This window comes from Toxotes jaculatrix, chromosome 13 (assembly GCF_017976425.1).
Source record: "Toxotes jaculatrix isolate fToxJac2 chromosome 13, fToxJac2.pri, whole genome shotgun sequence".
Taxonomy (NCBI): domain Eukaryota; kingdom Metazoa; phylum Chordata; class Actinopteri; family Toxotidae; genus Toxotes; species Toxotes jaculatrix.
Window position 1 is genome coordinate 20,898,969 of NC_054406.1, and position 27,593 is coordinate 20,926,561.

Genomic DNA, 27,593 nt, shown 5'->3' on the forward strand with positions numbered 1-27,593 from the left:
TTCCATATCTCTGACAGCTGGTCAAAGTAACCCTAAACCCTGACCAACTCTCAGATGCATCATTTCACTCTGTTTCATCAAAAACCGATCAGCAGTGTGTAAGACGATGCACAACACACGATGGACTGACGAGCAAAAAAAAAAAAATCTGACAATGATGAAATCAACAAAATGAAACTGCAAGAAAGTTACAGCTGCACCAACAGAGATCTGCTGAATGCACGAGAGTGACAGAGAGAACGAAGATGAATAACAGAGGCAGAGAAGCAGCAGAGGGATGATGAGTGAGTTTGTCTGCAGTGATATCAGTAACAGATTTCTTTCCCCTGAGCCTGTGGGGCTTGGCAGCTCTAATGTGGTGAAATCTGCCTTTATTGTCCCCGTGGTGTCTGAGTCACCGAATCATTTTTAGGTCACAGTTTTGTTAAGTTGCAAAATCTTAAGACTGTACTCTGCCTTCAGGTAGCATTGGCTGTTCTGGGTACTTTTATATTAGCCTTCATTCCATATGCTTCCCATCAGATTTGTTGTGTTGGCTACTCCAGCTTCTCAGCATTCAGTATACTCTATAATGATTAAGATTATCTTGAGAGGCTCTAATCTCTCAATATCTAATCTATAGCACGTTTTGGCTAACTTCAAACAAAATGTGGGACAGTTGGGATTGTTTAATAATACTTCACTGAATAATGATTTTTTTTTATAATGATCTAAACTGAAAACAATAAGAATTATACAAAAACAACCTCATGCAGTGTAGTTGATGGTAGCAGAATGAGGTTGTTTACATGTGTGATCCAAAAGCAGGTTAGTGGGTCAAGAGCTCTATTGGATGAACACTGTAGGTAAATAAAACCAATTTTCAGAGCAGGGTACCAGAAAATGTGAAAACATAAAAGAAGGGCTTCATTGATTTGCTGGCTGTTTATCTTTGCAGTAGGCCGGTTACTATGGATTTACAGCTGGAATAGGAATTCTTTATTTCTCTTTGTTATGAAAATATTGTCTCTGCGTGAGGGCATCCAGTAGTTAATGGTAAATTCCTGACCTTTTCACTGTCTCTTTATCATAGACATGTGTCCACGATAAATATCTGTATGAATACAGATTGACTGCCTGCTGCTGCTCTCATTTCTCTCGCCTTTCTATCCCAAAGCCACTGGTGGGATGCGCATGTCACACTGGTTTCCATTATCCCTGTAAATGCCAATGCCAATCTTCTGTTTGGCACCGTAGGAAAAGTGGGAGGGAAACCAGGTGGGAGGTCTGGGGGGTTGCAGGGCAGGGGGTGTCCAAAAAGAGCAATCCCATTATTGGGGTGGAGGGGTGGGGGATTGAAATCATTTCACACAGATCTCAATTTTCTTGTGCTGGCAAGCTACAGAGGACAGAAGCCTGTTGAGAAACAACAAGAAAAAAGCTTTTTTTCTCCTCCCCTATGGCTGTTTAGGAGACTTATCTCTGAGTAGTGGATATTAAAGAAGCAGCTGTAAACACATTATGTGCTTCCTTCTACGACTGACCTTCTTCGTTTGTATTCGTCTGACCAACAAATAACTCAATCTACGAATAAGGCTTTGCTCACATAAAATGTGACAGTTTGAAAATACAAACAATAACTCTCACGCTGCAACACAAGAACGATGCTGTTCTTTCAAATCCATGTCTTCGATCGACTGGTGATGAAGTTTTTGCCTGATGGACAGTGTTAGTCTGTTAGCATGCTATGTTAGGACTAACTAAGCCATTAGCCATGCAGCCATACAGCTGATAAAACCTGCCAGTGACAGCTGTCATTTCAGGGTTGGTGGCTAGAAATGAGAAGCTGCTTTTGTTCTGTTTCTGAAATCAACGGCCCATTGTTTAAAAAATCTACTAAAGAAACAAATACCTGAGTGCTATGACTTCCATTCTCCTCTAGAATGGATAGTTTGATAGGCGTAACAACAGCAACTATGGGGGAGCCGCTTAGTGAGGGGTCAACTGTTTAACCTGAGGAACAGCAACAGAAAAGTGCACTGCTGTGAGTGTGCCTGTAGCCACTGTACATTATACTGTACCAGTGGTCTCAGCAGAGGCCACCATCACTTTAATGGTGCTGATGTGGGGAGGAGAGAAATAAATCTAGTGATAGATGCTCACAGCAGAGCCTTGGGGCTGAGGATCATAGGACCAGTGGAGTGTGGGTACAAGGCCAATTATAGGCCAGGCAGAGGCATGTTCTTCTTCTTTCTTCTCACTGGTCAAATCAGCCCCCTCCCCAACTGCTGTATGTTAACATCCAGATTTCCATTCACTTTTTAGCAAGCTTCAGCTCGTCTTTTTTTTTGTTTTGTTTTGATCCCATCCTTTTCATCTTCCTGGAGAACACTGCTTGTTATTTGGAGTTTAAAATCATGTTCATATTATACTGATGAAAACAAAAAAATATTGATGGGGAACTTGCTTCTGTGTGCCAATTTATTGTCATGGAAATTTTTTAAAAAATGATAAATGTATTTATTTTTTGTGGCCCACTGTCTAGGTTATTTTTTGCAGAGATTTAATTAGTCATCATAGATTTTTTTTTTTTTTTTTTAATTAAGGTCATAGGTTAGTTTGCACAAGCATTCACTTAAAATTGCAGTTTTTTTCCCCAAGGCAATAATGATGAATTTGCAACAAACCCACTGCAGAGAAAAACAGAAAAGCCTCCTGGGAGTATAACATACATTGTTCCAGGATGGTTACCCCCCACTGCTGGCCTTGCAGCAACATCATGTAGCTTAAACAGCCTAAATTAGCTATTTCTATTGTGTTACGTGTACAGTGGTTCGTTAACAAATAAAACCAGATACATTGAGTGTATAGTTCCTTTATAATTAGATGAGTCTATTGAATTCATATAGATTTTATTTCAGTGTAACTTGCAGCAGTGGTTGTCTTAGTGACTAAGAATTGACCAAGACTTAGTCAGTCACCTGGATGTGTTCAGAGCTGGAGGGAGTGTGAATCCCCCAGCTACTGGAGCACTGCAAGTAGTCAAAGGGGCTAATGTTAGACTAACTGTTTAATGGTTAGTAAACACTTTCAAAATGTGGGATGAGTGCTTCTTAAAAGCTAATGTCTCATCTTCTATTTTTACATGTGCTTAGTGTTATATATACAGAATATACAGAATATACAGTGCACTGTGTGGAGGTGGAGGCTTAGATGTGGTTCAAAGGACAAAGCTGGGCTGAATAACACAAGTAATGTAGTGTCTAATGTAACTAATTACAGTGCTACTGAGTAATTAGGAAAGTAATGTCATGACTTTTTCAATGAGTATTGTGTCATGAATAATTGATTACTGAAACACAACAGTTTCCATGACAGAGTTATGTTTTGTGAAACCTATTTAAAAAATATCATACTATATATAAAATCTACTACTTTCCGTGGTGTAATAGTAGGATTAGTGATGGGTGTTTTTAGTACAAGGATGGAGGCAGGGTGTGATTAGATGTGTGACATCCCCCCTGGAGTTTCAGCCTCGCTGGCACAGTGCCCTCGATGCCTCTTGGCTCCTGTCAGTGGGTAATAGGTGATGTAGGCCAGCGTGAGTACAAGCGCCCTCCTTTACTTCCTACGCTCACCGTGGGCTCGGAGATAACTGTGTCATTCAGTGGCATGTTCATAAATTGTAGCGAACACCTGCATGGAGCTGAGACAATACCGCCTGCCAGGGAGCTAATCCTTTATGGCTATAAACATGCCGGGCTTTTCAGAGATCTGGATATGGATGAAAACCCCAGCCCAGATGGCTGCTTAGCCTTGCAGCATGTAGCCCTTTGTCTATGCTCTTAATTACAAAATCAATTTAGCATTGCTTTTCATCGCTGACCCCTCCATCTCATCACTGACACTGCATGCTCTACATTAAATGCTACGTTAAATGAGGAGTGTATTTCCTCATTTCCAGCCAAACAGGGTAATGGCAGCCAGTGAGAGATGCCAGATCTGTGACTACAGCTGTCTCTTGTGTCTGGGGCAGTTTCTTGCACCTTCTATTGATTTGTATTGATCCAGACCTTCCTCCTGCAGCTGTATGCTAATTTAGCCTCTTGGTTCTTCTGTTGACATTTTCATTGCTATTTCTCAGCTTTATTGACTGAAACCATAACGCACTGTTTAATGTAGCCTCTGATTTATTACCCAGCAGTAGACAGCACTTCCATGGGTGAGCTCAGTTGGGGTTTTATGCAGACAGCATGGTAAACTACCCCACTCAACACAAATTTGCATTATAACTGTGATTTTGATGAAATTCATTAAATTATTTTAAGGCCAGTAGTGGGGGTTTGGTTTGGTGAGTCCACCACTTTCAATGGATTCAGTCAGTAGATTTCCAGGAAAGTTTTTACAGACGTTCATGTTCCCCAGATGATACATCCTAATGACTTTGGTCATCCTCGGACTCCAGTGCCACCATGAGGCTGACGCTTTAGATTTTGAGCCAAATACCCTGACAGCTGTTGGAGACATGGAATTTAGAGCACATAGTGAAGGCCCCCAAAGAATAAATGATGATGACTCTGGCATCCTTCAGATTATCACAGGCATAAGTTTTCACTTATCTAGTAACATATGTCAACATCTACTCCATGCATCAGCACAAAACTTTAAAGTTTAAGAGATTAATTGTTTTAATGATTTGAATTTTCAAATACTACACTTCTATATATTTCTATGTGGGTGAAAGTCCAGTTCAGAAATTACAGTTTTTGTTGTTTTTGTACTTTTTTGGCCAATAACTAAAAGTAAAAACAAAGGATATTCGGAACTGGCATTAACTGTAGTTTTGGCATCAGCTTTCGCTTCTTGGGTCTTAGATACTGCAGCATGAGACCCTGGAGTCAGGTCACCAGTGCCCATGGTGTTTTCACTGCAGGGCCCCGTTGCTGCTGATGGGAAGAAATGACCCAGTTCTGCTTTGAGATGCCACTGATCAGCCAGGGTTTCCCTTGCAAACAACAGGCAGCCTGAAGACACTCTCTCATTCTCCATATTCATCTATGTTAGAGGCAGGAAACACCAAAGGTTTCTTTGTGTAGCTTTAAATATTTGATTTAATTTTGTTGCTCCTTTTTTCTTTCTTTTTTAATGTATTTCTTTTTTGTTTTCTGGGACTGCGGAATAATTATTTCTTTATCTTAGGATAACAAGCTTTGCTTTCTTGTAATTATTTTGTGATTATAGGAAAGCAAAGCTTATGTAAATATCACAACATACTTATTCAAACTATAGATACAAACTATAGAAAATAATTAATCCCAAAGCTTCTGCCACTTTACATTTATATATATATATATATTCACAGTTTTTAAGATGCGTACACAGACATTTGGTATACACAAACACAAGTGTAAACAAACAAAAAAAAAAACAGCTTTAAATTTCCTGTTAAATTGAATATTTTTCCATGTCTGGACCTGCAAAGGTTCCCAGCATTGTAACACCGTACAGGGCTAATGATTTTCAAGGCTGCACCATTCCTCACATCAGCTAATTTTTATGTTGCTCCTGTATTGATTGAGTCTTCAGCTGCTCTGGCTCTGCATCTGCTGCGCTCCTAACAGGGGTTTTGTGCTGCAAGTCGATGTTTACTTGGACCTATAATTGCATTCTCATAAATCCAGTGGAAGTGCAATCACAGTATTGAAAGAGTGATTTAACAGTAAGTGTGTATTTGTCAGAACATTATTATTGCACTTGGAAGCACTTAGGTTTCAAATACTCAACGATGAAAAGCAGTAGTGTTTGTTCAGCTGATATAATGACTGTGACTCAATGACACTCCATGGCAATGGTTTGTGAAAGGCTGGCCATGAGACATTTTGAAAACACACATTTTATATTTATCTATTCTCAACTGCCTTTTTGATGGAAAACTAAAACTGAGAAAAATATTCATTTTCAAAATTAACTGGTTTAGTATGGCCATGGCCTTCCATTCAGAGAGTTCATACAGTTGCATTTGCACAGGGAGTTGTGCATTTCCTACTTATGACCACTGGAAAGTTCTACCAGAGCAGCTGCTCCACTCAAGAGCCGTGAACAATAGCTGTTAAAGAACCATTCAGGTCTATCAGAGCCTGGGTCGTACTGTCGTAGACTACTGGTTATGATAACAATGCATTCACCAAAATAATTGCTGAACATAGGGATGTGGTTACAACAAAGTCCTCCAGGATAAGGCACACCAGCAGTCAAATTTTATCCAGATGGCGGTAAAACTGAAAGCGAGTGCACCTTAGATGTTGGTTTGCTCCCTCACAGCACAGAAAAACTGCATGCGTGACTCTGGTATCTACTGTAGGTCAAAGCATTTGCAGCTCTCTCGGAGATAAGATGACTAAGCTGGGGGGGGTTTGCTTCTGCCTGTGTTTTTTTGCATCTTTAAACTTCTTTGTATGTAGTATGTAGTCCCTGACGGCTCTGCTTTCTGACTTTTTACAGGTCCGTGGGGTCGTTGTATGGGCAGTGAGTGTGGTCCTGGAGGGAGCCAGAGCAGGGCGGTATGGTGCGCCCATTCTGAAGGCTGGACCACCCTGCACACAAACTGCAATCAGACGGAACGTCCGGACAACCAGCAGAGCTGCTTCAGAGTGTGCGACTGGCACAAAGATCTGTACGACTGGCAGCTGGGTGCCTGGAACCAGTGCGTTCCAGTATCGATGCGCAGTGCAGGGGTGCAGCGCCCTGCTGTGTGCACCCGGGGTGAGGAGGGCATCCAGACCCGTGAGGTGGGCTGTGTCCAGAAAGCGAATGGTGAGCCCGCAGAGGACGCAATCTGTGAATACTTTGAGCCTAAACCACGCCTAGAGCAGGCCTGTCTTATCCCCTGTCCTCGGGACTGTGTGGTCTCAGAGTTCAACCTGTGGACTCCCTGTTCAAAAACTTGTGGAATGGGCTTACAGAATCGGATCCGTGTCATTCTGGCGCCACCACTGTTTGGCGGGGCAGTCTGTCCAAACCTGACTGAGTTTCAGACATGCCAGCCAGGGCCCTGTGAGGGAGAGGAGAGCCTCTTCAGCCTCAGGGTGGGACCTTGGGGGCCCTGCTCTGTCCCGCTGCCAAGGCAAGCCAGACAAGCCATCAAACCACCCAGAGAGAGTGACAGACCATCCAGGGAAAGTGATAAACTTTCCAAAGAGGGTGACAAACAGTCCAGAGAGAGCGAAAAACTATCCAGAGGGGGTGACAAGCAGTCCAGAGAGGGTGTCAAACAGTCTGATGAGGGCGACAAACAGTCAAAAGGAGGGGACAAGCAGACCAGAGAGGGTGACAAACAGCACAAAGAAGGAGACAAATGGTCCAAAGAGGGTAATAAACTGTCAAGAGACGGTGACAAACCTTCCAGACCGAACAGAAAACTGAGTAGGGCAAACAGGAAACCAGACAGGCCAAACCGGCAGGCAGACAGGCCCAAACGCCAGAAAAAGGCCAAAAACAAGGAGAAAAGAGAGAAAATGAGAGAGAAAGCCCGAGACAGGTTAAGGGAAAGGGGCAAGTCAAAGGATCCTGAGACGAGAGAACTCATCAAGAAGAAGAGGAACAGGAACCGTCAGAACCGCCCAGGAGGAAAGTTCTGGGACCTGCAGGTCGGCTACCAGACCAGAGAAGTCTCGTGTGTCCACAAGAATGGGAATGTTGAAGCTCTCAGGTAAGACGGACTGAAAAACTTTTCCTCATGTGTGACCCCACAGCCTCAGCCATGCCCATGGTTGCGCTTGGTGAAATGACTGATGCTCTATTTGACTGATGCTCTATTTTCATGATGCATAGGTCATTACAAACATTGCACAGAAGGCAGGAAAATCCACAGGATGACAGTGACGAATGTACAACATTAAATTCCACTGTTTTAATTTGAAGTTATTGACATAGTTTGTTTAGTTGCTTTGACCTTCCTATTATAACATATTATAACATTTGCAAATGCAATATACTTTGCAAAAGCCCCTTTGCATTTAAAGCCTTTTGGGTATCCATTCATGATCTTACACTAATGATGAATGACCATGATATTCATCAAACACAACAACAAAAGTATTAAGGACTCGTGAACAGGTGCGTAGCATCGATTACCTCGATGGGCCCAGATTTGAGTGTTGCATGACCTAGTTTGTTAAAAGCATACTATCCCCAGGAATTATGTTCATATTGGACAGTTCCACACCTCAACATTTACATCCAGTGCCAATGTTTAGTGCCAATGTACAAAGTGACCCTCTTTTTTTTTTTTCCACTGTCAGAAAGTAAATATGTGGTGGTCAGGGTGCTGGATTTCATGCAGGAGACTGGAATTAGCCTTCTGTCACAGACATGCAGATAAATATTCACTATTTTCTAAACTGTAATGACTGCGTGGCTAGGGACCTTTGTTTCATCCCATTCTCCCACTCTCTCGCTCTCCTGTCATTTCTCGACAGCACTGTACTAGACACTGCCTGTACACTGTACTGCACAGAAAATGTTCCCCAGCAAACAAAAACTCTAACCCACACCCTAGCTGCCATCACAGATACTGGAGGAAGAAAGATTTTGAGATTTTTTTGTCACTAAACATCCCTGTCAAGAATTCATAGAAAAAAAATCATTTGATTAAACAAAAGTGGCTTGTTTGTTGTGCACTGTCAGAGCTCTGCATGTTCCTACTGAATTCACCGTCTTATGGCACTCACTGGTTTTCGAGTGTCAGAGCTCATAACGCTCAGTCATTCTGTATGTGTTGTGAAACCCTGTATGCCTTCAGTTTCATCTCAGTCTCCTATCTTGAATCTAATATTTACTTAGAGCTAAATTGGGATAATCCAAAATCCTACATGAGGGCTGGAGTTTAATTAGTGGACTGTTGCGATTCTTTCATTGTTATCAAATGATACTGACTTCTCAATGACATCCATAAATAATCTTACAATGCCACAGTGCATGGCCTCGGTAATAATGCCAAAGGTTGGGGAGAAAATTGCTGTCAGTTTCAATTAGAGAGCGTTCCACATTATCTGGTCTATTCCACTTCCTCTGTGTCCATACAGCTTCTCCCAGCTCAGTAACGATGGAACGCGTTCTTCGAAGCTCCACTGTGAGATCCATCCAAAGATGTGCAGTATCTTATCCAGTGAGGTCAATGTCCACGAGGTGTCTAAGAGCCATGTTCTTTGTAGGGGATGAATGGCCTCATTCTGTCTTTCTGCTCTTGCTCAGCTCTAATAGAGGCCACTGAGCAGTGTCCATTACTTTCTGAGACGATCAAGGCTCTTGTGATACATTTGCTTTTAATGCCTGGGAGAAGGTCAGAATTCATAAATCATTCCAACTTCAAGCAAATGCTACTCTTCATATCGGGGTGTTCAAGCAGAATATTATATTTGCATGATACACACTTGGATTAATATCCACTTAGGAATATTAATTACAAGAAAGGCACATATTCCTACTCAGCTTCTGACTTCTGTCTATGAACAGCAAAGGCAGAGGTAATGTGGCATGGTTATAGCGTTGCATAAACCATGACTGGACTGAACAGCTGGGGAGCTATTGATCAAACGATTTGTTAGACTGAATTAACTATTAACTCTCTCAATGGGGTCTAAGTCAGGTCCTGTCCTGAAGTCACTCTGGCATTGTCTTGACTGTCTTCTTCAGGTCAGTGCCATGCTGAAAGGTGAACTGTTGTCCCAGTCTCAGGTCAGATGTGTTTTGAAGCAGGTTTTCTTCGTGGTCTTCTCTGTATTTGACTGCACTTATCCTTCCCTCAAGTCTGACCAGTCTCCCTGTCCCCTTCACTGAGAAGCCCTCCATAGTACGATGCTGCCACCACAATCTTTACTGTCCAGAGATTCAATTTTTGTCTCATCAGACCAGAGACTTTTCTTCCTCATGCTCAGAGTCCTTTAAATGTCACCTGACAAACTCTGAGCAGGCTGTCATGTGCCTTTTATTCATAGTAGCTTCTGTTCATCCACTCTACCATACAGGTCTGACTGATTTCTGCAGGCTTTGCATTTCTGCAGAGGACTTCTGAAGTTCTGTTTGAGTAACTGTTGGGTTTTGGTCACCTCCCCGACCAAGACCCTTCCTGCCTGGTTAATCAGTTTGGCTGGACAGCCAACTCTAGAAAGAGTCATGATTTTTCCAAACTTCACAATTCCTGAGGCCACTGAGCTCCTGGTAACACTCAGAGCTTGTCCTGATCTTTGCCTCAATCAGTTTAATTTGCCACAGGTGCGCCTCAATCCAGTTCTAGAAACATCTCAAGGACAATTAAAGCAAACAGGATGCACCTGAGCAGACAGCAAATGGTCTGAATGGTCCATCTTTAATTTTGAACAACTTTACAAACATGTCTAAAAACCCTTTTTTTTCCCTCTTTGTCATTATGGGGTATTGAGAGTAGACTGCTGGGCCAAAATGGCATTTTCTCCATTAAAAATTTAAACTACAACATAGTAAAGTGTGCAAACAGTGAAGGGAGTCTGAATACTTTCTGAGGCCACTGTATATTCTCATATTCCTAAATGTAAATATCACAAACCAACTGCTACACAGTCAACTGGAGCGTTAGTGGAGGATTTGTTGGAACTGAGTATATATTTATGGTCCCACTGAATAATGTTTGTTCTGCCCATTGCACATTATGGGATGTAATAATTTTATGGCCTCTATGATCCACTACATCAGGCTGTAAATTTGAGGTCTTCTTTAATGTTCACTTTCAGAGCAGCTTTCGGCTCAGTGTTTCAAGTGAAAATGCCAGAGTGGGTATGATGACAGCAGCAGTTAGAGGTGAATAGTTGGAGGGGAAATTGGAGTCAGTGTTACATCAAAGTCCAAACTCTTACATTTTGTATCTGTAAAGCTTCACATTGCCACAATCATGTCTAGACACAGCTGCTCTGCCTCTTTATCATAGAAGGGTAAAAGAAAAGCCTGTGAATGGCTGCAGGAGGATGCTGATAAAAAAAAAAAAACAAAAAAAAACCCCTAAAAGAGCTGACAGAGTTTGTTTGTTCACAAAGCTTCAGGAAGTCTCCAAAAGTTCCTGGAAACTGTGGAAAAATTGAACTATTGAGACTAAAAGAGAAGAAAAAGAGAAAAGAGAAGCAGTGTGTCATTATCCCAAATGGCCAATCAGCCTCCCACACACACACACACACACACACACACACACACACACACACACACACACACACACACACACACACACACACACACACACACACACACACAAACATGAAACAAGTGTCTTCAACTCCACAGCAATCCCATCATCAAACAAAGTCATGGTGCTGTGAAGCTGCTGCTGAAAATACGGATAACAAATTGTTTGGGTTTGTAATGAGAAACTTTCAAACCGCATTTATCACATTGGCTGACTCAGACAAAGAAAAGCTGTAGAACGCACAGCTGTGTTTCTGCAGCCTTTGTCTAATCCTTTCACTACTGTCGCTTCGTTTGGTTCTTATTAATGTACTCGGAGAATGCGGAGGAAAACAAATGTTGCTCTCCTTTTTTCTGTCTTTATCTACTGTTTCATGGGCATGTTTGCTGTCCACAGCAGTCGTCCTATATGTCATTTCCCAAACCTATTGCCAGACAGGGGCACTGACAGGCAGTGTTGCTGACCTAGCAATAAATCTAGTGACTTTTTGTGACAAACCTTAGCTACTTTCCATAGAAGACAGTCGCCAGTATTGTCAGGCTTTCCCTCCACAGGCACACCTAGCTCTGTGTGTCATTCAACTGACTGCGTGGCAGCTGACATTGACATGAACTACCTACTACCAACTACTTCTATCTTTCCCTGTGACGGATCATTTTACAGGGAAATATCGCTGAAATCACAGCATAGCCGTCATCTTCAGCTTATGTGTGCGCTGATTTTGTCAGACGATGTTGTGGTTATAAAATCAGGGTTTTAGCAGCAGCTTGAAAATGCCACATATGTTAATCGGCCATGTTTCAGTCGCTACTTGTTAATTCACCTGACAACAGAAACAGTAAAACCTATAAATGAGAACAGCTTTATTGTAAATCATACTATTCATGTATCCATTTTTTAACACTTATATAGCTTTTCCGTACTTAAATGGGCATGGCACTGTTTGATTGATTAGTACAAACAGATAACAGAATCTAGTTAAATTAACTCGGGGACTCAGATTGTCTGTGCTACAAGTAAACTCTTCACAGTATTACAGTTGTGAGAACTGTAGAGCCAGCAGTGACTACATTGGTTTTTTTTTATCTTCTTCAGCCTGTGCTCTCAGCAGACATTGCCGGTGACCTTCCAGGCCTGTGTCATGACCAGAGACTGTGACGTGACTGAATGGTCTGAATGGTCAGCTTGCTCCAAGGAGTGCTATGACCCCAACGGGCCCAAGGGTGAACGCACGCGCACCAGAAAAGTCAGCCAGTTCCCGATCGGTGGAGGAAGCGACTGCCCGGAGCTGGAGGAGAAGGAGCCCTGCAGCCCCCAGGGAGATGCAGTGCCACCCTGCATTGTGTAAGTACAGGTCAAGTCAACTGTATGTAGTTGGTACTGCTCCACCTTCTGCACTGCACACACTCCAGAGAGGCCACATTCCCTAATCTGGATGAGGTGACACAGTACAGATGTTTGCCTTCCATCTGGTGCGTCAGGTCATTTAATGCATGACCCAGCATGCATTGGGTGGGTGGGGTAGGGTGGGGGGGGTCATTTTAATGAGGTTTTCTGAGTAGAATCTGGAAGTCCTAGTTTCTCTTTAACTCTTTATAACGAGTACAAAACAGTGAATCGATATCCATCAGCTCCTGCTGCCTTCTGTTTGACCGACAGCAGGAAGAGAGGAAGCAGTTCTGACCTTTGTGCTGAACTGCTCTCTTTGAGTGTCCCCATCTGGGCAACTTGAAGCTCCAAGATGCAATGCTGTCCCAGGGGCCCTGTTGTCCCACAGCAGTTCTGTAAGAGCCCGGGAGACCTCGCTCATGAATATGGAGCCTTTCTTTGGCGACCTCAAATGAATTCCATTATCAGCAGAAATGGAGGCAGGGTTTACATTTTCTGACCTCAGGGTGGAAACCACAATGCTTTATTGCTGAAGCAGACTGCTGTCAATTCAGTAACCACACACAAACCCGTTTATGAATAGCTGCTGCAATTAACAACCTCTTTTCAGCTTAAAAAAAACGAGTCTTGGAGAGCCCTCAGTGGACAGTCTGGTTAAATTGCAAATCCCGAGGTGTATTGTGAACAGAGATCTAAGTAACACACAGACAGGAACATGAAAAGTCTGTCTAACAATACTGGAGAGATGTTGGCTACTGTGGCTCACTCAGGCACAAACGATGCTATTCAGCGGCTGCGAAAAGCCAAGCACACTGTGAGCTATGACAAAACTAACAATGATAAAAAGAGCTATTGTCACTTGATTTGCCATGATCCAATCTTTTTCAGAGGCATACACGTTAACTTAACTGTATAATGATTGCAGTAAATGCTCAAATGTGAATATATATTTTATATTTAAAATATTATTATTATATAATATATAATAATCACTTTGGAAATAAAACAATGGAAGGCCCTGTTGAGACCTGGTGTCTCCAAGTGGACAGCTCTAAGTACATCAATTCACACCTCGTATTAAAATGCGTCTTCACATGCGTCTCAAGTGATTACTCGTGATTGGATCTCACCTCCTCACTCTGTATTCAAATAAACATGTACATCAGTTCCATTTGCAAAGTCCAAATGCGTTGTTGTTTTTAAACGGAAGCAGCGATGCACTTTCAGTGATTAGTTCACAGGAGAAGAGGAAAAAAAACACAGACCAGGTCCACACTTCTAGAAGAGCCACCTCCAAGAGCCACCTGAGATGTCAAACATAACCATTGAGTTGGTGAACTTAATCTACGCTTGGCTGGGTCACAGGAAATGAAACTTAATATCCAGCGACCTCTGATCTGACTGCATTAGCTTCACATTATGCACCTGCTCAATAAGAATTGTGGTTGGACCAGACCAGCAGACCAATAGTCAATAGTCTGTATGGCACCAACTCAACAACTAGAAGTGATAGATCTCCTTCCCCCTACTTCTTTTTCTTGATTCTGATTCTTTCTTTTAACAAAAGAAATTGGGCTCATACTCTGTATCAGACTAACTCTTCTTTTTTCTACCTTTGTCCTCAGTTACAGCTGGAAGACCACAGAGTGGACTGAGTGCAGGGTGGATGTGCTGCTGAGCCAACAGGACCGTCGGCGTGGAAACCAGACAGGGTTATGCGGAGGTGGGATTCAGACTCGGGAGGTCTACTGCATCCAGAGCATCACTGAAACACAACCCAACCTCAGCTCACTCAGGAGCAAAGAAGGTAACTTTACCAACTTTCTTTCATGTATTGTCTCTGTTGTTCTCTTTTATAGCTGCATTTCATCCACTGTTTCTTATTCACCATTTATCAAATTGAAATTTCACTTTATCAGAATCGTTTTATATGTAAATAGACTTCTGGCCAGGCCTAATTAATCTGGCATGATTATCTCTACCTGCATTTAGTTTGTTTGATCATATCTTAAAGCCAGTGTTAAAGAAAATAATGGATTTCTATACTGAAAACAACAAGCAAAAGAGAAAGTAAAGGAAGTTTCTCTTTATTTTCTTGTGTATCTGCCTTAAAACTCACTGGGTGCTGGCTTTATAAATGTTAAGGCATTGTTTTTTGATACTTTATGGATCAGTAATCAGCCATTTAGTTTTGTGACAAATTTACAAAGAGCCCATTTAAGAGCCCATTATCATTTACAGTGGTGTTATTAATGGTGGTAATAGTAGTTATTAGTGGTGAGAAACTGGTGACCATTAATTATCCTTTTAACTAACACACACACATACCCACATATGGTTCTTACCAGCTTGATGTGGTACTATGCAGCATGCAATTTGGCATCACATGGTTTTTTTTTTAAACATCAATAAATTACAACCCTGTCTCCTAATAACATCCTTATAAGCAACACATTCACAACAAATATGTTTTAGCAATTAGGAAAATCTTGGCGACAGAAAGCAAAGAGGGTTTACTGAATAAATTACTATTACTACACATTTTTAACAGCACATGTCTTGACACAGTCTGGTTACAATAAACTGCCTCACATCCCATCTGTGAGATGACAATAATAGACAGAAGCTGTTTATGAGCTTTTAAATCATATGTTTATGTTTGAGTTTCACACACACACACAGACACACACAGACACACACACACACACTAAAGTCATGTGTCCTGTTGCAGCTTTGAACACCATCACAGATATCCTCCCCCTTCTTTACCAGCTATGTGTGAACCAGAGAGGAGAATTAAAGTGCCCCCCCCCTCCACCACCACATTAAATCTGGTACTGAGCTATATAAATATGAATATGAATGCATGTGCATAAGCCACCCAGAGATGATAGCAGATGAAATATGAGCTTTCATGTAAATTGGTGTCATTACTGAGCGCACAGAGGCTGGAAGTTGCCTGGTTGCATGCCCATGCTTATCCAGCACTGACACAATAAGTCTCAGTCCATCTGGCTGGGGAGGCTGAACTGGCATCTGCTGTTAGAAATTATTCAGATCAGATGCTCACAAACCGACCACGCGCTTTCATCTTTCATTGTCAAGATTCCACGCTGCCAGTTTTGTTAACAGCAGTGAGTCTCACACTTTCCACCATTCCCCCTTTTACATATATTGTCAGGACGAGATAGGAAACAGTGGCTGCATCTCCTGCCAAGCTGCCCCTGCCTAACACCGTAACTGTTATGGAAAGTGTGTTGTATGGGACACATTAATGAAGGTATTATGACAGGTTATAAGTGAGTAGACTTGGCTTTTAGGTGTGACTAACAAAGGACGGTGGCAGAAAGAGAAACCTGAGAAGAAAGAAAAGTGGAAAGGGTGTGAAAAATGAGATTAGGGAATGTGCCCAGCCCCACATCCTCCTCCTCCTTTCCACCCTGCACCTGTCTTTGTTGTCTGAGAGGTTTTGTACTATAATGTCATGTATAATTTTAGCTACCCCTTAACTTGGACCCACCATAATCTAAATGAGAGCCCACATATTCATTTGCACACTTCCCTGCTGCTCTCTTTCAACTGTTTCTGCCTCAGCTACATCTAATTCCTTCACTCCAGTCTTACAGTAGACTGTTTATTTGTTGGACATTTCACTGCTGATGGCACAGGTAGAAAAGCAGGCACCCACCGCCACAACAACCCTACTGCCAGACAAAACACTACTACTGTCACATGATGCTACAAAAACCAACATTAGGTTCAATGATAGCCCTTTTTAATAGTTAGTGTCAAGGTTTTTTTTTTTTTTAAATCATTTCTTCTTAAATTAGGAAAAGTTATGGTAAATACAGGATTTAGTATTTAGCTACACTTAAAAGTCACTGAGGGCCTCCTACTGTGAGATTTAGTAATTATGCATGCTTCCATTAAAATGCCAACAAAAATTCTGCTTAATTTTACACTGCTTTACTGTTCAAGTTTCCTTCTCACCATGGAGCCTAACTGCTCTTGGGTGGGAAGCCAGTTTAGGATCCCTCGTGGGTTATCATGACAAACAAACAAACAAACAAACAGGATTCTGCAGCTGACAGGCTAAAACACCTGTCACTGAAACAAACATGCTCCCAGACATATTTATCTCTAAAGAACAATGCTTAATGGAACCTTAATGCAACAATCATCCTCAAATTGCCACAAGATCCATAAGAAGAAGAAGAAGAAGTGAACACTGTTAAGATCCTAACTTGAGGGGGAAAAAAAACAAACAGCTACTGTATATTTCATGAGAGCTGTTGGATGATCAGTGCCTTTGCCTCTGAGTGCCTTTGGAGTCAGCAGATACAGAGGAACTACATCTAAAGCCCCTTTCAGCTCTGGCTCTAACACTCAGCTTCTTCAGTTCTTCTTCATATTTGAATATGCGTATCAAGACCGCAGCAACTGTATCACTTCCTACTTCTTGTATCAGAGCGTGCGGTGGGTGGTTTCATTGTGATGCATCAAGCGTGTGGAGGGAATCCATAGCCCAATTAAGCTGATGTAATTTTATCATTTGCTTTCAAGGACGATCAGACCACCCTATCACACAGTGACTGTGACAGGATGGTCTGGTAGTAATATCTCTGAGCACACATCACTCCCAGTCCGATTAACGGGAGCTACCAGCGTCCCTGCTTATTCCTGATTTGATTTACTCAAGGAGGGAAGGATTTACTCAGTACTAAAATTCTGCCACACTCGCGCCAAGATCACCGCCCTCAGCATCCCTGTTTATTTTTAACATTCTCAAACGAAGTATGGCCTATGATTATTATTGGGAGCTTTTTATTATTATTGAAGACAACAAGATTTAAAGTTATGTAAAACTCTTAGTGTGAGCAGGTGTATGTGCATCATCAGCTGTTTAATCCTGTACTGGTTCCAATCGATATGATACCATTTGGGGAGCAGCTGTGCCACCGTGAGGCCTTGAATCCTCAGCTGAAAAGGAACTGGGAGTAAGGTTATTGATGGCAGTTGGCATGTGGCAGTACAGGGCGGTGGTCTCCGAGGTTTCTTATTGGGCGGCTGGAAGCGCAGCTTAGGGAAGACTAGACCATCTGGCGAGTTACCTGAGCAAGGTCAGTGTGAGTGGAGATTTCCATTAATCAGCCTTTGTTATGGTTGTGAAGAGCTGCTCAGACTGGACAAGGTGGGAGGAGAACAAAGAAGCTATTGTCCTACAAAAGATGTTAATTGATCGTCTGGGTGAGAAGTTGTTTTGAAGAAAGGTCTGACTCTGCAGTTAGTGTGATCATACATGGGCATGTTGGAATTAAAGTCATCAAGATGTCATTTTGATGCTCGTAATTCAACAGCTGTTAGCATTGTGGCATATTTGCTGTCTCTTTACTACCTTCCAGTGGTAAGTAATAGCTAGCTAGATTAATATGGTGTTTTTCAGCCAGTGCTAGCGAGCTTGTGACTCTGTGATTTACTGGAAATTACACTGCAATAATTAACAGGTATCTTGTTATTGCCTTGATTTTCTAAGCTGCTTATTGAGGATTTTGGACCATTTCAGGGATGGATCACCACAAATCCATTTTCTGTCTTTAGAGAATACACAATTGATAATTAGTAGAGTAAATTTGTCAAAATTCATTCCTGAAAGTCCTTAGATTATGACAGAGTGGTATTAAGATGGAGTCTTAAACAGCTAAGTGCAAAGACGGTCAATGGCAACTTACCCAAACACATTATTAACATAGAAGCAGTGCAAAGAGGCATTAAAGGTAAGGTGAAGTGGAATATTCAGAGTAATGTAGCGATTAATCACTGTCTTCTCAGCCAGTCACATTACATTCCCTTAGACCCTTCACACAGCTGTGCCAGCCACAGTGGGCTGCGACAGAAATGATTCATGAAACAGAAGGCTGGGTGCAGAAAGCAGAAAAATAATAATGTTGTAATGACGGTTCAGAATGGAAATACGGGACCATGTGACACCACAAGTCTAGAGCCAGAGGTACCAATCCCAGTCCCAAAAGCTGTTCCATATATAAACATAATAACATGTATTTAGACTAAAAATATACATATAAGATATATAAGAGCACATAACAACACATTTTAGCACTTACATGTGCACTCAAGGGCGTGCCACATGTACACACACTTAAGCAACGCTATTAAAGGACGCACCTTTGGCCAAGCGAAGGTAATTTGCATGTGGATGAGGCTGAGTCCTGTTGTGGCGCAGAGAGAATGATTCATCAGTCTGACGACCTTGCAGAAAGTCACCTACAGCGGTTTGGAGCTGAGGTCTACAGAGAATCAGGCCAAATGGAAGCCTGGTGCTGTGCTGAGGAAAAAAAAAAAAAAGCTTCAAAGTTGTGTAGATTTTGGAAGATTTGGGCTTTTAGGGGGTGCTGAGAATGAAAGAGTAGTATGTTTGCATTTATTTGGCTTTGATTTGAACTGAAATGATTTGTTTCTGAGGGGATATGGGATTCCAAAGGCAGAGATACTGGGGATGTACAAAAAACATCTTCTGACAATTTGCTGTGCTGAAAACCAATTTTTTCATCAGATCATCTTACCTACAATGTGCCATTGATCCTGCCTGTGTCTCCATAGCTCTGCGACCAGTGGACAGTGATCTGTGTCAGGGCATCCCCCCGAACACCACCCAGCTCTGCCACATTAGCTGTCCTGTGGAGTGTGAGGTCTCTTCATGGAGCGCCTGGGGACCCTGCACCTATGAAAACTGTCAAGACCAGACAACCAAGAAAGGTAAGAGCTCGCTTTGAGAATTACAATGCCACTGGGTTACAAGTAGTCAATGGATTCTATGGGCATCGCAGACCATTAAAATATGGGTACTTCAGGTGATAAACTAAAATTTGTGGTGTCCGTCTTTTGTACATGGGAGAGATTTTTGGCCTTTGTACGTCACCAATCTGTTTTGTGTCTGTTTTAAAGTACTAAAATATTGGCACTGTTCCCACCATGAGCAAGCACTTGGCAACAGCGGAGAACGAAAACCAGGAAGAACTGGACTCATGGTGGACAGCATTCTTCATGGACCGGTTGGGTTGAAGGGAGAGAAGTGGAAGAGAGAGGAGAAAGAAGGGGGAGAGTGGGAAAGAGAGAGAAAGAGCAGGAACAGCTTACTGTTATATTTAAGCACTGTCAGACTATATATTACAATGATAATAATAACAGTGATACTTCTATGTGTAATAACGTTCTCAACAATAACTGCAGCAATGATAGCAGCATCAGTTAATTAAGAGAAGCCATACAGTGTGATAGAAATGAATGGGGGGGTGGGGGAGTATGGGTGTCAGAGCCCTAAATCCTGGCCTTGTGCGAACACCGGAGGAGGGCACCAGACTCTGAGTGGGAGGAAAAGCATCATCATCTCCCCGTCGTATTTGTCGGCTGTTTTGGCAGGTTGTGCTAGCCCATCAGCGCGGTTGACACAGTCGCTGCCTCAGCACCTTAATTATCCCATGGAACAGTGGTGTCCGCCATGACTAATGCATGTTGACTCTGCTTTAATGAAGTGCTTCAAATGAAAGGGATGGCTGGAAAGTCTTCTCCATGTATCTTAATGATGGATCCGCTCCCACTCGCTCGTTTGCTCGCTAAGCCACTTCTGCTCTCGCGGCCCGTCTACTGTGCATTGTGGAAGGCGAGAGCGTGCACGCACACAGAGACACACGCACACATCCTCATGTTTGTGCGCCCTGGTTCTCATTATCCACAGAGATATGGAGTCAGAACGGGTCCTCCTGGCTTTAAAGCTTTTTATCCTTCCAACATGAAGGAACATGGGAATCAGTAGGCTGTGATTACAGCTGAACATTAGTTTGTACTGTCTGATCCATATGAAGAGGAAAGCATATCTCTCTAGTGTTTGACCAGCATGCAGCGACTGCAGTTAGCAACAGTGAGGGCTGAAATATCTCATTTCAATTTTTCAAAACCATCGCGGCTGGAGTGGCTGGAAGATTAGAATTGTAGTATTTTTTATGAATTAAACTCCAGCCTTGTATTGTAGCATTACTCAGTAACTGATGTTCAAAAGTCTGACAACGTAGAAGTTTTGATGACTGCTCCAAACCCTAGAAGGTCCAAGAAATTCAGTGCAGAGTCAGCCAGGTCGAATTCATGGGGATTTGAACATGAAGTCATTATGATGACGAGAGGACATAGTATCCAGGATACAGCTCCTGTCGTCCACCATTGTCACTGTCTGATGCAATCTATGAGGAAGACAGACTGTACAAAATGATTGAAAATGACACATCGTTTTGCGTCACTCTGTTAACTTTTTGTGTCTCTATGGGGTTGCTTAGTTGTTGACACTGTGCTCGTTTTGGGGTTCTTTGAAGTCATCTTGCACATCTCTGTGGTCCTTTTGTTCCTCTGTGGGCTCACTTTGTGCCACTTTGTTAAAATTTTGATTCTCTTCTGTCATTTTTCATCTCTGTGTGGCTTGCATCTCTTCGTAGTAGTCAGTTTTATCCTGTTTACATCTGAGATAAGATCAACCAATCGCAACACGCGACATCACAGATGGCGACATAGCAGATCACTTTATCGTTTGCAGTTAGTGCTTTTGGATAAATCAGATGCTTCACAATGATGTTGACACTAACCAGTTAGCTGTAAAATGAGAACATGTCATTAACAGATGATTATAGTCCACAAAGGTGAATACGTGCTGCAGCAAGCAGTTACACCTTTAACATGATTAAAAACTGGAACAGCTGTTTGCCACAGCCTCTGTCTCAGTGGATTTTATTACTGTAGACTAGATTATTCTAACCAGGTCAGGGCTGAATGGGATTTTCACCGTGGGTCGGGGCTGGTGTCTCCTCTGACCACTGGCACAACTGCTGTGCCATAATAGGACACTCTTCTTAAAAGGAGGGCTTCATGGTAGATATAAATACTCTGACAATCTCAATATGAAATTTACACTTTTTTCCATCTAATTGTGATCACTTGGTTTTAAATTAACCCCCGCTGAGTAATAATTGTAACTGTGACTACAGTATAAAAAAATGTATTTTTTGCTTCTCCATATTCTTGCCTCATTTGTTTATTGCTGCAAGAGGTCTGATTAAAAAAGAAAAAATTAAAAAAATAAAATCGTGGCGAGAGATTTGAAGACTGCAATCTTGCAAATTGGGATTTCGGCTAAAAAGAAAAAAAAAAAAGATCTTGATCAACCCTCACAACAGCACTTTTAATTTAAGAACGTGTTTAGGTTTTTAACTTTACCCTCACCATCACCGTTCCTTGAGTATCATTGCACAGCCTCACTATCCTGAGCTGATATCATGTACACGATTAGATAATCACTCAAGTGTTTCCATGTATGTGTCTTCAGAGAAAATGAAGCATCTGAAGCTTTGATGGCAGCTGCATGTGCTGCACTCGTGACTTTCATAATACACCCTGCAGATAGCAAGTGAGTGATGGCAGATAGAATTGAATTCCCTGCACCCCAAGCCTCATCTTTCTTCATGCAACCCCCCCCCCACCCCCCCCCCCCACCCCACCCCACCCCGGAGTAAAACCTCCTTCAATGGGTCCAGACACATGGCGGTACATGTTCTGCTGAGCTGCCTGATTAAATAAAGGTTTTGAGGGGAAAAGAGAAAAGAATGAAATAGAAAAGGGGAGATTCTGCCGCCTCCACCTGAGTCCTGCAGGCACTCCAGGGCTCTGCTGCCTTATCAGACCAGAGCAGGAGTTTGGATTAGGGGGGGCGGGGGGGGTGACTGACCTTGACTGGGCTGGAGTTAACGCCCCCGCCAGTCCCCTTCCTCCTCAGGACCCGGGTCGTGGAATCCCATGCCCTTGAGCAAAGGAAATGACACACACATGAGAACAAGCCCCAGCTGAATTAATGGATTCCTGCATGCATTAGTCACTTTGGATAAAAGCTAATGTAATGAGAGGAGAACAAAAACAGTCATTATGTGAAGTTCTTCTTGGAATTTCTGTCAACTTCAGGCTTAATGGACTGTCATATTAAATGCAATATCACGATGATCATCAAAGGCACACTGTGACCACGGAGTGAAGTTAATGTGCTTACAGTTGCACATTAGATACGTTCAAATTGCATCAAGTTTTTGCTCAGCAGATCACGGGGGGTGGGTGCTGTGGTTAATTAGTTCAAGTATGGTTTTTGTTCCTTTACTTCATTAAGTTCCTCTTTTTCTTCCGACAGGCTTCAAACTGAGGAAGAGGAAGATTGTCAATGAGCTAATGGGCTGGACAGGGAACTGCCCCCATTTGGTGGAGGCAATACCGTGTGAAGACCCCAGCTGCTACGACTGGCTGGTGATTAAATTGGAGGAGTGTATCCCTGATAATGAGAAGGAGTGCGGGCCAGGAACCCAGATCCCTCAAGTGCAGTGTATCGACAGTGATGGTGAGTAGACACGTGACACAGAAAAAAGTCTAACACTGACCACACTGACTCCACCTTTGGTTCTGAGCAAACATGCTTCTGTGTAGAGATCACCTGTAAGTCTAATGCAGGGGTCCTCAAGCCTGACACCATGGGGCTCCCTTCAGACAAAATCAAGACAGCTTCAATCGCCCAAAACTCCCTGTCAACCAACACGAAATCCTTGAAATTATGCTGAATTAGCTCGTAGCAGATCCTGTTTGTAATGTATCCATAGATGTACAGATTCTCAGTGTGTGTGTGTGTGTGTGATTCCTAAGCGAATTTATGGATGTCTATTTGGACATCTGAGGTAATGGTATTCTTCAAAAGTGTACATCACACTGAATCTTAAAATATGTGTAGTGTGAGTGTGTTCAGATTGAACTGAGTTATAACTGTGACAAGTGTATTGTAACATTTATATGTCAACTACATTTCCTGATCTTTCTTCACAGCTGGACTTCTTTATTTATGGTACACCACATAGCTGGAGATGTAACTGCTCTGCTTAGAGGTTGTGTTCAATGTGTTGTGGGTCAGTTTACTCAGCTCTGATGGCTGTAGCGTTACTTAGCCTCCCATTGAACCACCACACTGCCGGGCCTTTAGGCTTGGCTCACTGCCCGTCATTGTAATTGCTGTATTTGGGACCTATCCCTCTATTGTTTGTGCTATTCTACGCAATGGCATTGTGCTCCTATGTGTGTGTGTGTGTGTGTGTGTGTGTGTGTGTGTGTATATACGTGTGTTGCTGCTTGGACCTGGGCTCCAGCACAAGGCCACTGGCCAAAACTGTGCTGGCAGAGAATGTGAGGCACCAGGAAAACAGTGCTGGCTTTAGTGTTAATTTTGTCAGTTATTTTTAGATTTAGTCTTAGTCCTGAAATAAAATAAATGTTTTAGCTTTAGTTTTACTGGTTAGCTTTCACCATATTTAGTCTGCCTTTTTGTCAAACTTCAGCAAACGGCTTTCAAATAAGACTTCATCCAACTACTTTTAGGATAAAAGCAAATTAACAGAAAAATAAGACACAAAATGACAGGTTATATGATTAAGAATGCAGCTTTGCTGAGAAAGTGTCTGCTCTGATGCTATTACTTTAAGCAATACATCCAGACATGAAAAGCCTGCAAAGATGCAACACTATCACCAAATCCATTCCAATATGAGTCAATTATTGCTATGATCTGAGCTTCCTCTTTCTGTTTCTGACAACACAAACCCTGAGTATTCAGAAAAAAAAAAAAGAAAACCCATATGCAACTGAAAAAGGACTGTGCTAGAAAAGTGTTGCTTTTATTCTGTAATTTTGTCAGCTGCAGTGGTAGGGTTATATTAGGCTGTGTTACACTTATACAGAGAGTGGAAGTGTTTATAATAGTGTTTAAACCACCATTTAAATAAAATTGTAAAGAAAAGATTTGGAACAGCTTTGCATCCAACACAAGCTCTGTACTGGGCAGACTTTATTCCAGCCCCAAACCAGTCCTCTTCAAACCAGAGACTTCATTTAGCTAGCATGGACCCATTCAGAAGTGGCAAGACCTAAACTGCAAATGTGTATAGCAATAGTATGGTTAGCATGACTAACACTCCAAAACAAACAAACTTGCAAAAGTAGCTCAAGATACACGACTTTACACATCACGTAACTGTATACATCATGTGACTTTACACATCACGTAACTGTATACATCATGTGACTTTACACATCACATGTCAGCAAAATAAAGCAGCAAAAACAAAAATGTCTAACATTAGATATAAAGTTAGGCTGCCTAACTTTATTTCTTCATTTTGAAGTTTCTGTGAGATGTCACGTCCATCACTCCCACAGTTCCACTCACCCTGAGACAAGGCTTAAAACTATATATACCATCAACTTTTTTCATGACAGAACTATGGAATGAATGAGTTTGACATGGAGCTGGAGACTGGAGTGGGACTGCAGTGTGAAGAGTAGGTGGGGCAGATCTACCATTAATAAAATGCAGTCAACAGTATCCACCAGCCTTTACATTGCATTTATACACCATGTGCCACTGGGTCCAATTAAAAGTTAAGTCTGCTGGACTTTTGTACTTGAGTGGAGCTCAAACTTTCAGTTTCTGCTGAAAGCAGTACAAAATAATATGTTACTGAAAACAAACATAAGACATGTGTCTCCTCTTCTGGGAAGGTGGGAACAGAAAACAACTAGGATTTTGGGAAATATTTTCCTCTTTGATTTCCATTCATTTCAGATAATCTAAATGCTAAATGCCGGCTCCTGTCACCCTCACATATCCTCTGAGGCAGGCTGTGGAAAAGCAAACATTTGTTATAATAAACTGCAGAGGGAAGAACGCCTTGAGAGAATTGTTCTGTTTTTAATCTGATTTTTTTTTTTTTTTTTTTTTCATGGGTGTGATGTAAAATTTAGATGATGTCGCGTCTCAGGGAAATATCCAATTCAGTAATGGAGATATAACAAAAAGCTGAGTTATTTGAAATGAAACAACAACAACAACAAAAAAAGTGGTACAGAATAGCATGAAAAAGTCAACCGTGTGGGGGGGAGGGGATATATGGCTGTTGTGGGTAGATTCCTGAACCATAACACAGTAGCTGCTAATGAGGGCTCTGGGGAGACAGAGAGAAAGAGAGATGGGGATTGTTCATCAGTTTTCATATTATACTTATCATCAAGGTCCACATGCACAGGCTGCAGTGCACCATGTTGTTGCAGTGGCAGTAATTGCTTTTCTTCCTCATCCCAAACTTACTTCTACTAATTATCCTTATTCCCTTTCCCATGAAAAAGTTGAAAAAAACTTTTTTTTTTTTTAAACTACTGATTGATAGAGTATAATCACTGGCTGTGGTAAAACCTATTGACCCATTCGGCCCAACACTGCAGGTATTATGCCAACTGACCTATTATCAGAAGAACTGGACATTGTTGATGTTTGAATATAATTTACTTTCTTCTCACATCCACACTCAGACTATTCTAAAATAAAGTATTTTCTTATTTCCCATAATGTGGTTAGTCGGGTGTTGAATCCTACAATTGGAAACATGGTACTGTCAGACCATGCACCGGCGGATTCAGTTTTCCATCCACTAGATAAAGTTGAAAAAACCCTGAGATGGCATTTTAATAACTATATGCTGAACAGGGAAGAGAATTGCAACTTTATTATGTCTGCAGTGCAGGAATTTTGGGAGCATAATGAAGGCTCTATTGAGGATTAAGGTATAATAAGGGATGCTTTTAAATCTGTCTTGAGGGGGCGTATTATTCAAAGAAAGCTCACTTATTAAGAAAGCAGAATGTCAAAGGATGCTCAAGTTAAATCAAGTTATTAAAAAGCTCAAAAAGCAATACATGGAGCAGCAAGACTCAGATACATGGGGTAAATTGTATGAGCATAAATACGAACTGAATGACACAGGTGAGAGAGCTGACAAAGTACTGGCTCATAGAGTAAAACAAATACAACCTCATACAACATTATTCCACTAATTTATGATAAAGACAAGAACCTCGTTATAAACAAAAGAGACAGAAACACCACATTCATTTTAACCAAGAACTGTGTACATGACAAATTAGAACGGCTCTTCAAGCTCTTCCTTTGAGCTTTAACACAGGGTGAGAAGGCACTGTCTGAAGCTAACTAGCAAAAACTCTTGGTATAGTCTCTCCATGTGCAACACGCTCACAATTCATTTATACTGAATGGACCCTGTTGGTCTCCTTCTAAATTAGCAAGACTTAAATTTCGAAACAGTGATAGATGTTGGAGATGTAATAGAAAGGAGGGAACTCTGGTGTCAACGTGAGAGGAATTCATTTCTTCCTTGAATAAAATGTTTGGAATACACTTGATCAAAAAACCCAGTCTCTTTGGGTTTACAGCAGTCAAAACGCTGGAGATTATGGTGTCGCTCAGCTATGATCACAGCAAACTTTTGAACAAAGACATACTTTATTATATATTGTTCATATAATTGTGATGAGGCAGCTGCTATTTCTATGCAAATTTAGGCCCAAAAACTTTAATAGATAAATAAATGAATAAAAGAAAGCTGAGGAAAAAAGCCCCACTTTCCATGGAACCTTTCAGGTCTGCACAGATCTCCAGTAAACCACAGCGAATGAAATACTCAGCTCAGCCTATACTTTGGTGAACACTGCACAGCCATGGCACATATGACAGACTTTAACTACATTTCCCCCAAGCTAGCTCTGGATTTTAGACAGTTACTGCAGTACCTGAGTATTATTTTATGTCTCTGTGGAATTAAGCAAACAGCTGTTCAAAGGTTTTACCTATTGTAAAATAGTTGATGTATTAAGAGGAACAGAAACTAATTAAAATAAACATTTCAACAGCATCATTAGAGGCTGTGGAGAGAACACATATCTGACAGTATCACTTATCCTTTGAACAAGCCTCAGATACTCCTCCATCGTTTCCCTATATAGGTAAATACTTTCAGTCCCAGTGATAAAAGAGTTTTTCTCAAGGTGACCTCGTCTCCATCTTACTCACTTTCTTCCTCTCCTT

General features: G+C 41.7%; 1 protein-coding gene across 1 annotated transcript in view; it reads left to right on the forward strand.

The window, feature by feature from the left end:
* The window catches only part of thsd7aa (thrombospondin, type I, domain containing 7Aa), a 107,236-nt gene that overhangs the window by 46,514 nt on the left and 33,129 nt on the right, over positions 1-27,593 (forward strand). The window contains exons 2-7 of the mRNA XM_041053389.1: positions 6,481-7,115; positions 7,482-7,687; positions 12,284-12,532; positions 14,203-14,384; positions 19,196-19,351; positions 22,812-23,015. Coding sequence (XP_040909323.1) covers positions 6,481-7,115; positions 7,482-7,687; positions 12,284-12,532; positions 14,203-14,384; positions 19,196-19,351; positions 22,812-23,015 — 1,632 coding nt within the window. The remainder of the gene's footprint in view (positions 1-6,480; positions 7,116-7,481; positions 7,688-12,283; positions 12,533-14,202; positions 14,385-19,195; positions 19,352-22,811; positions 23,016-27,593) is intronic.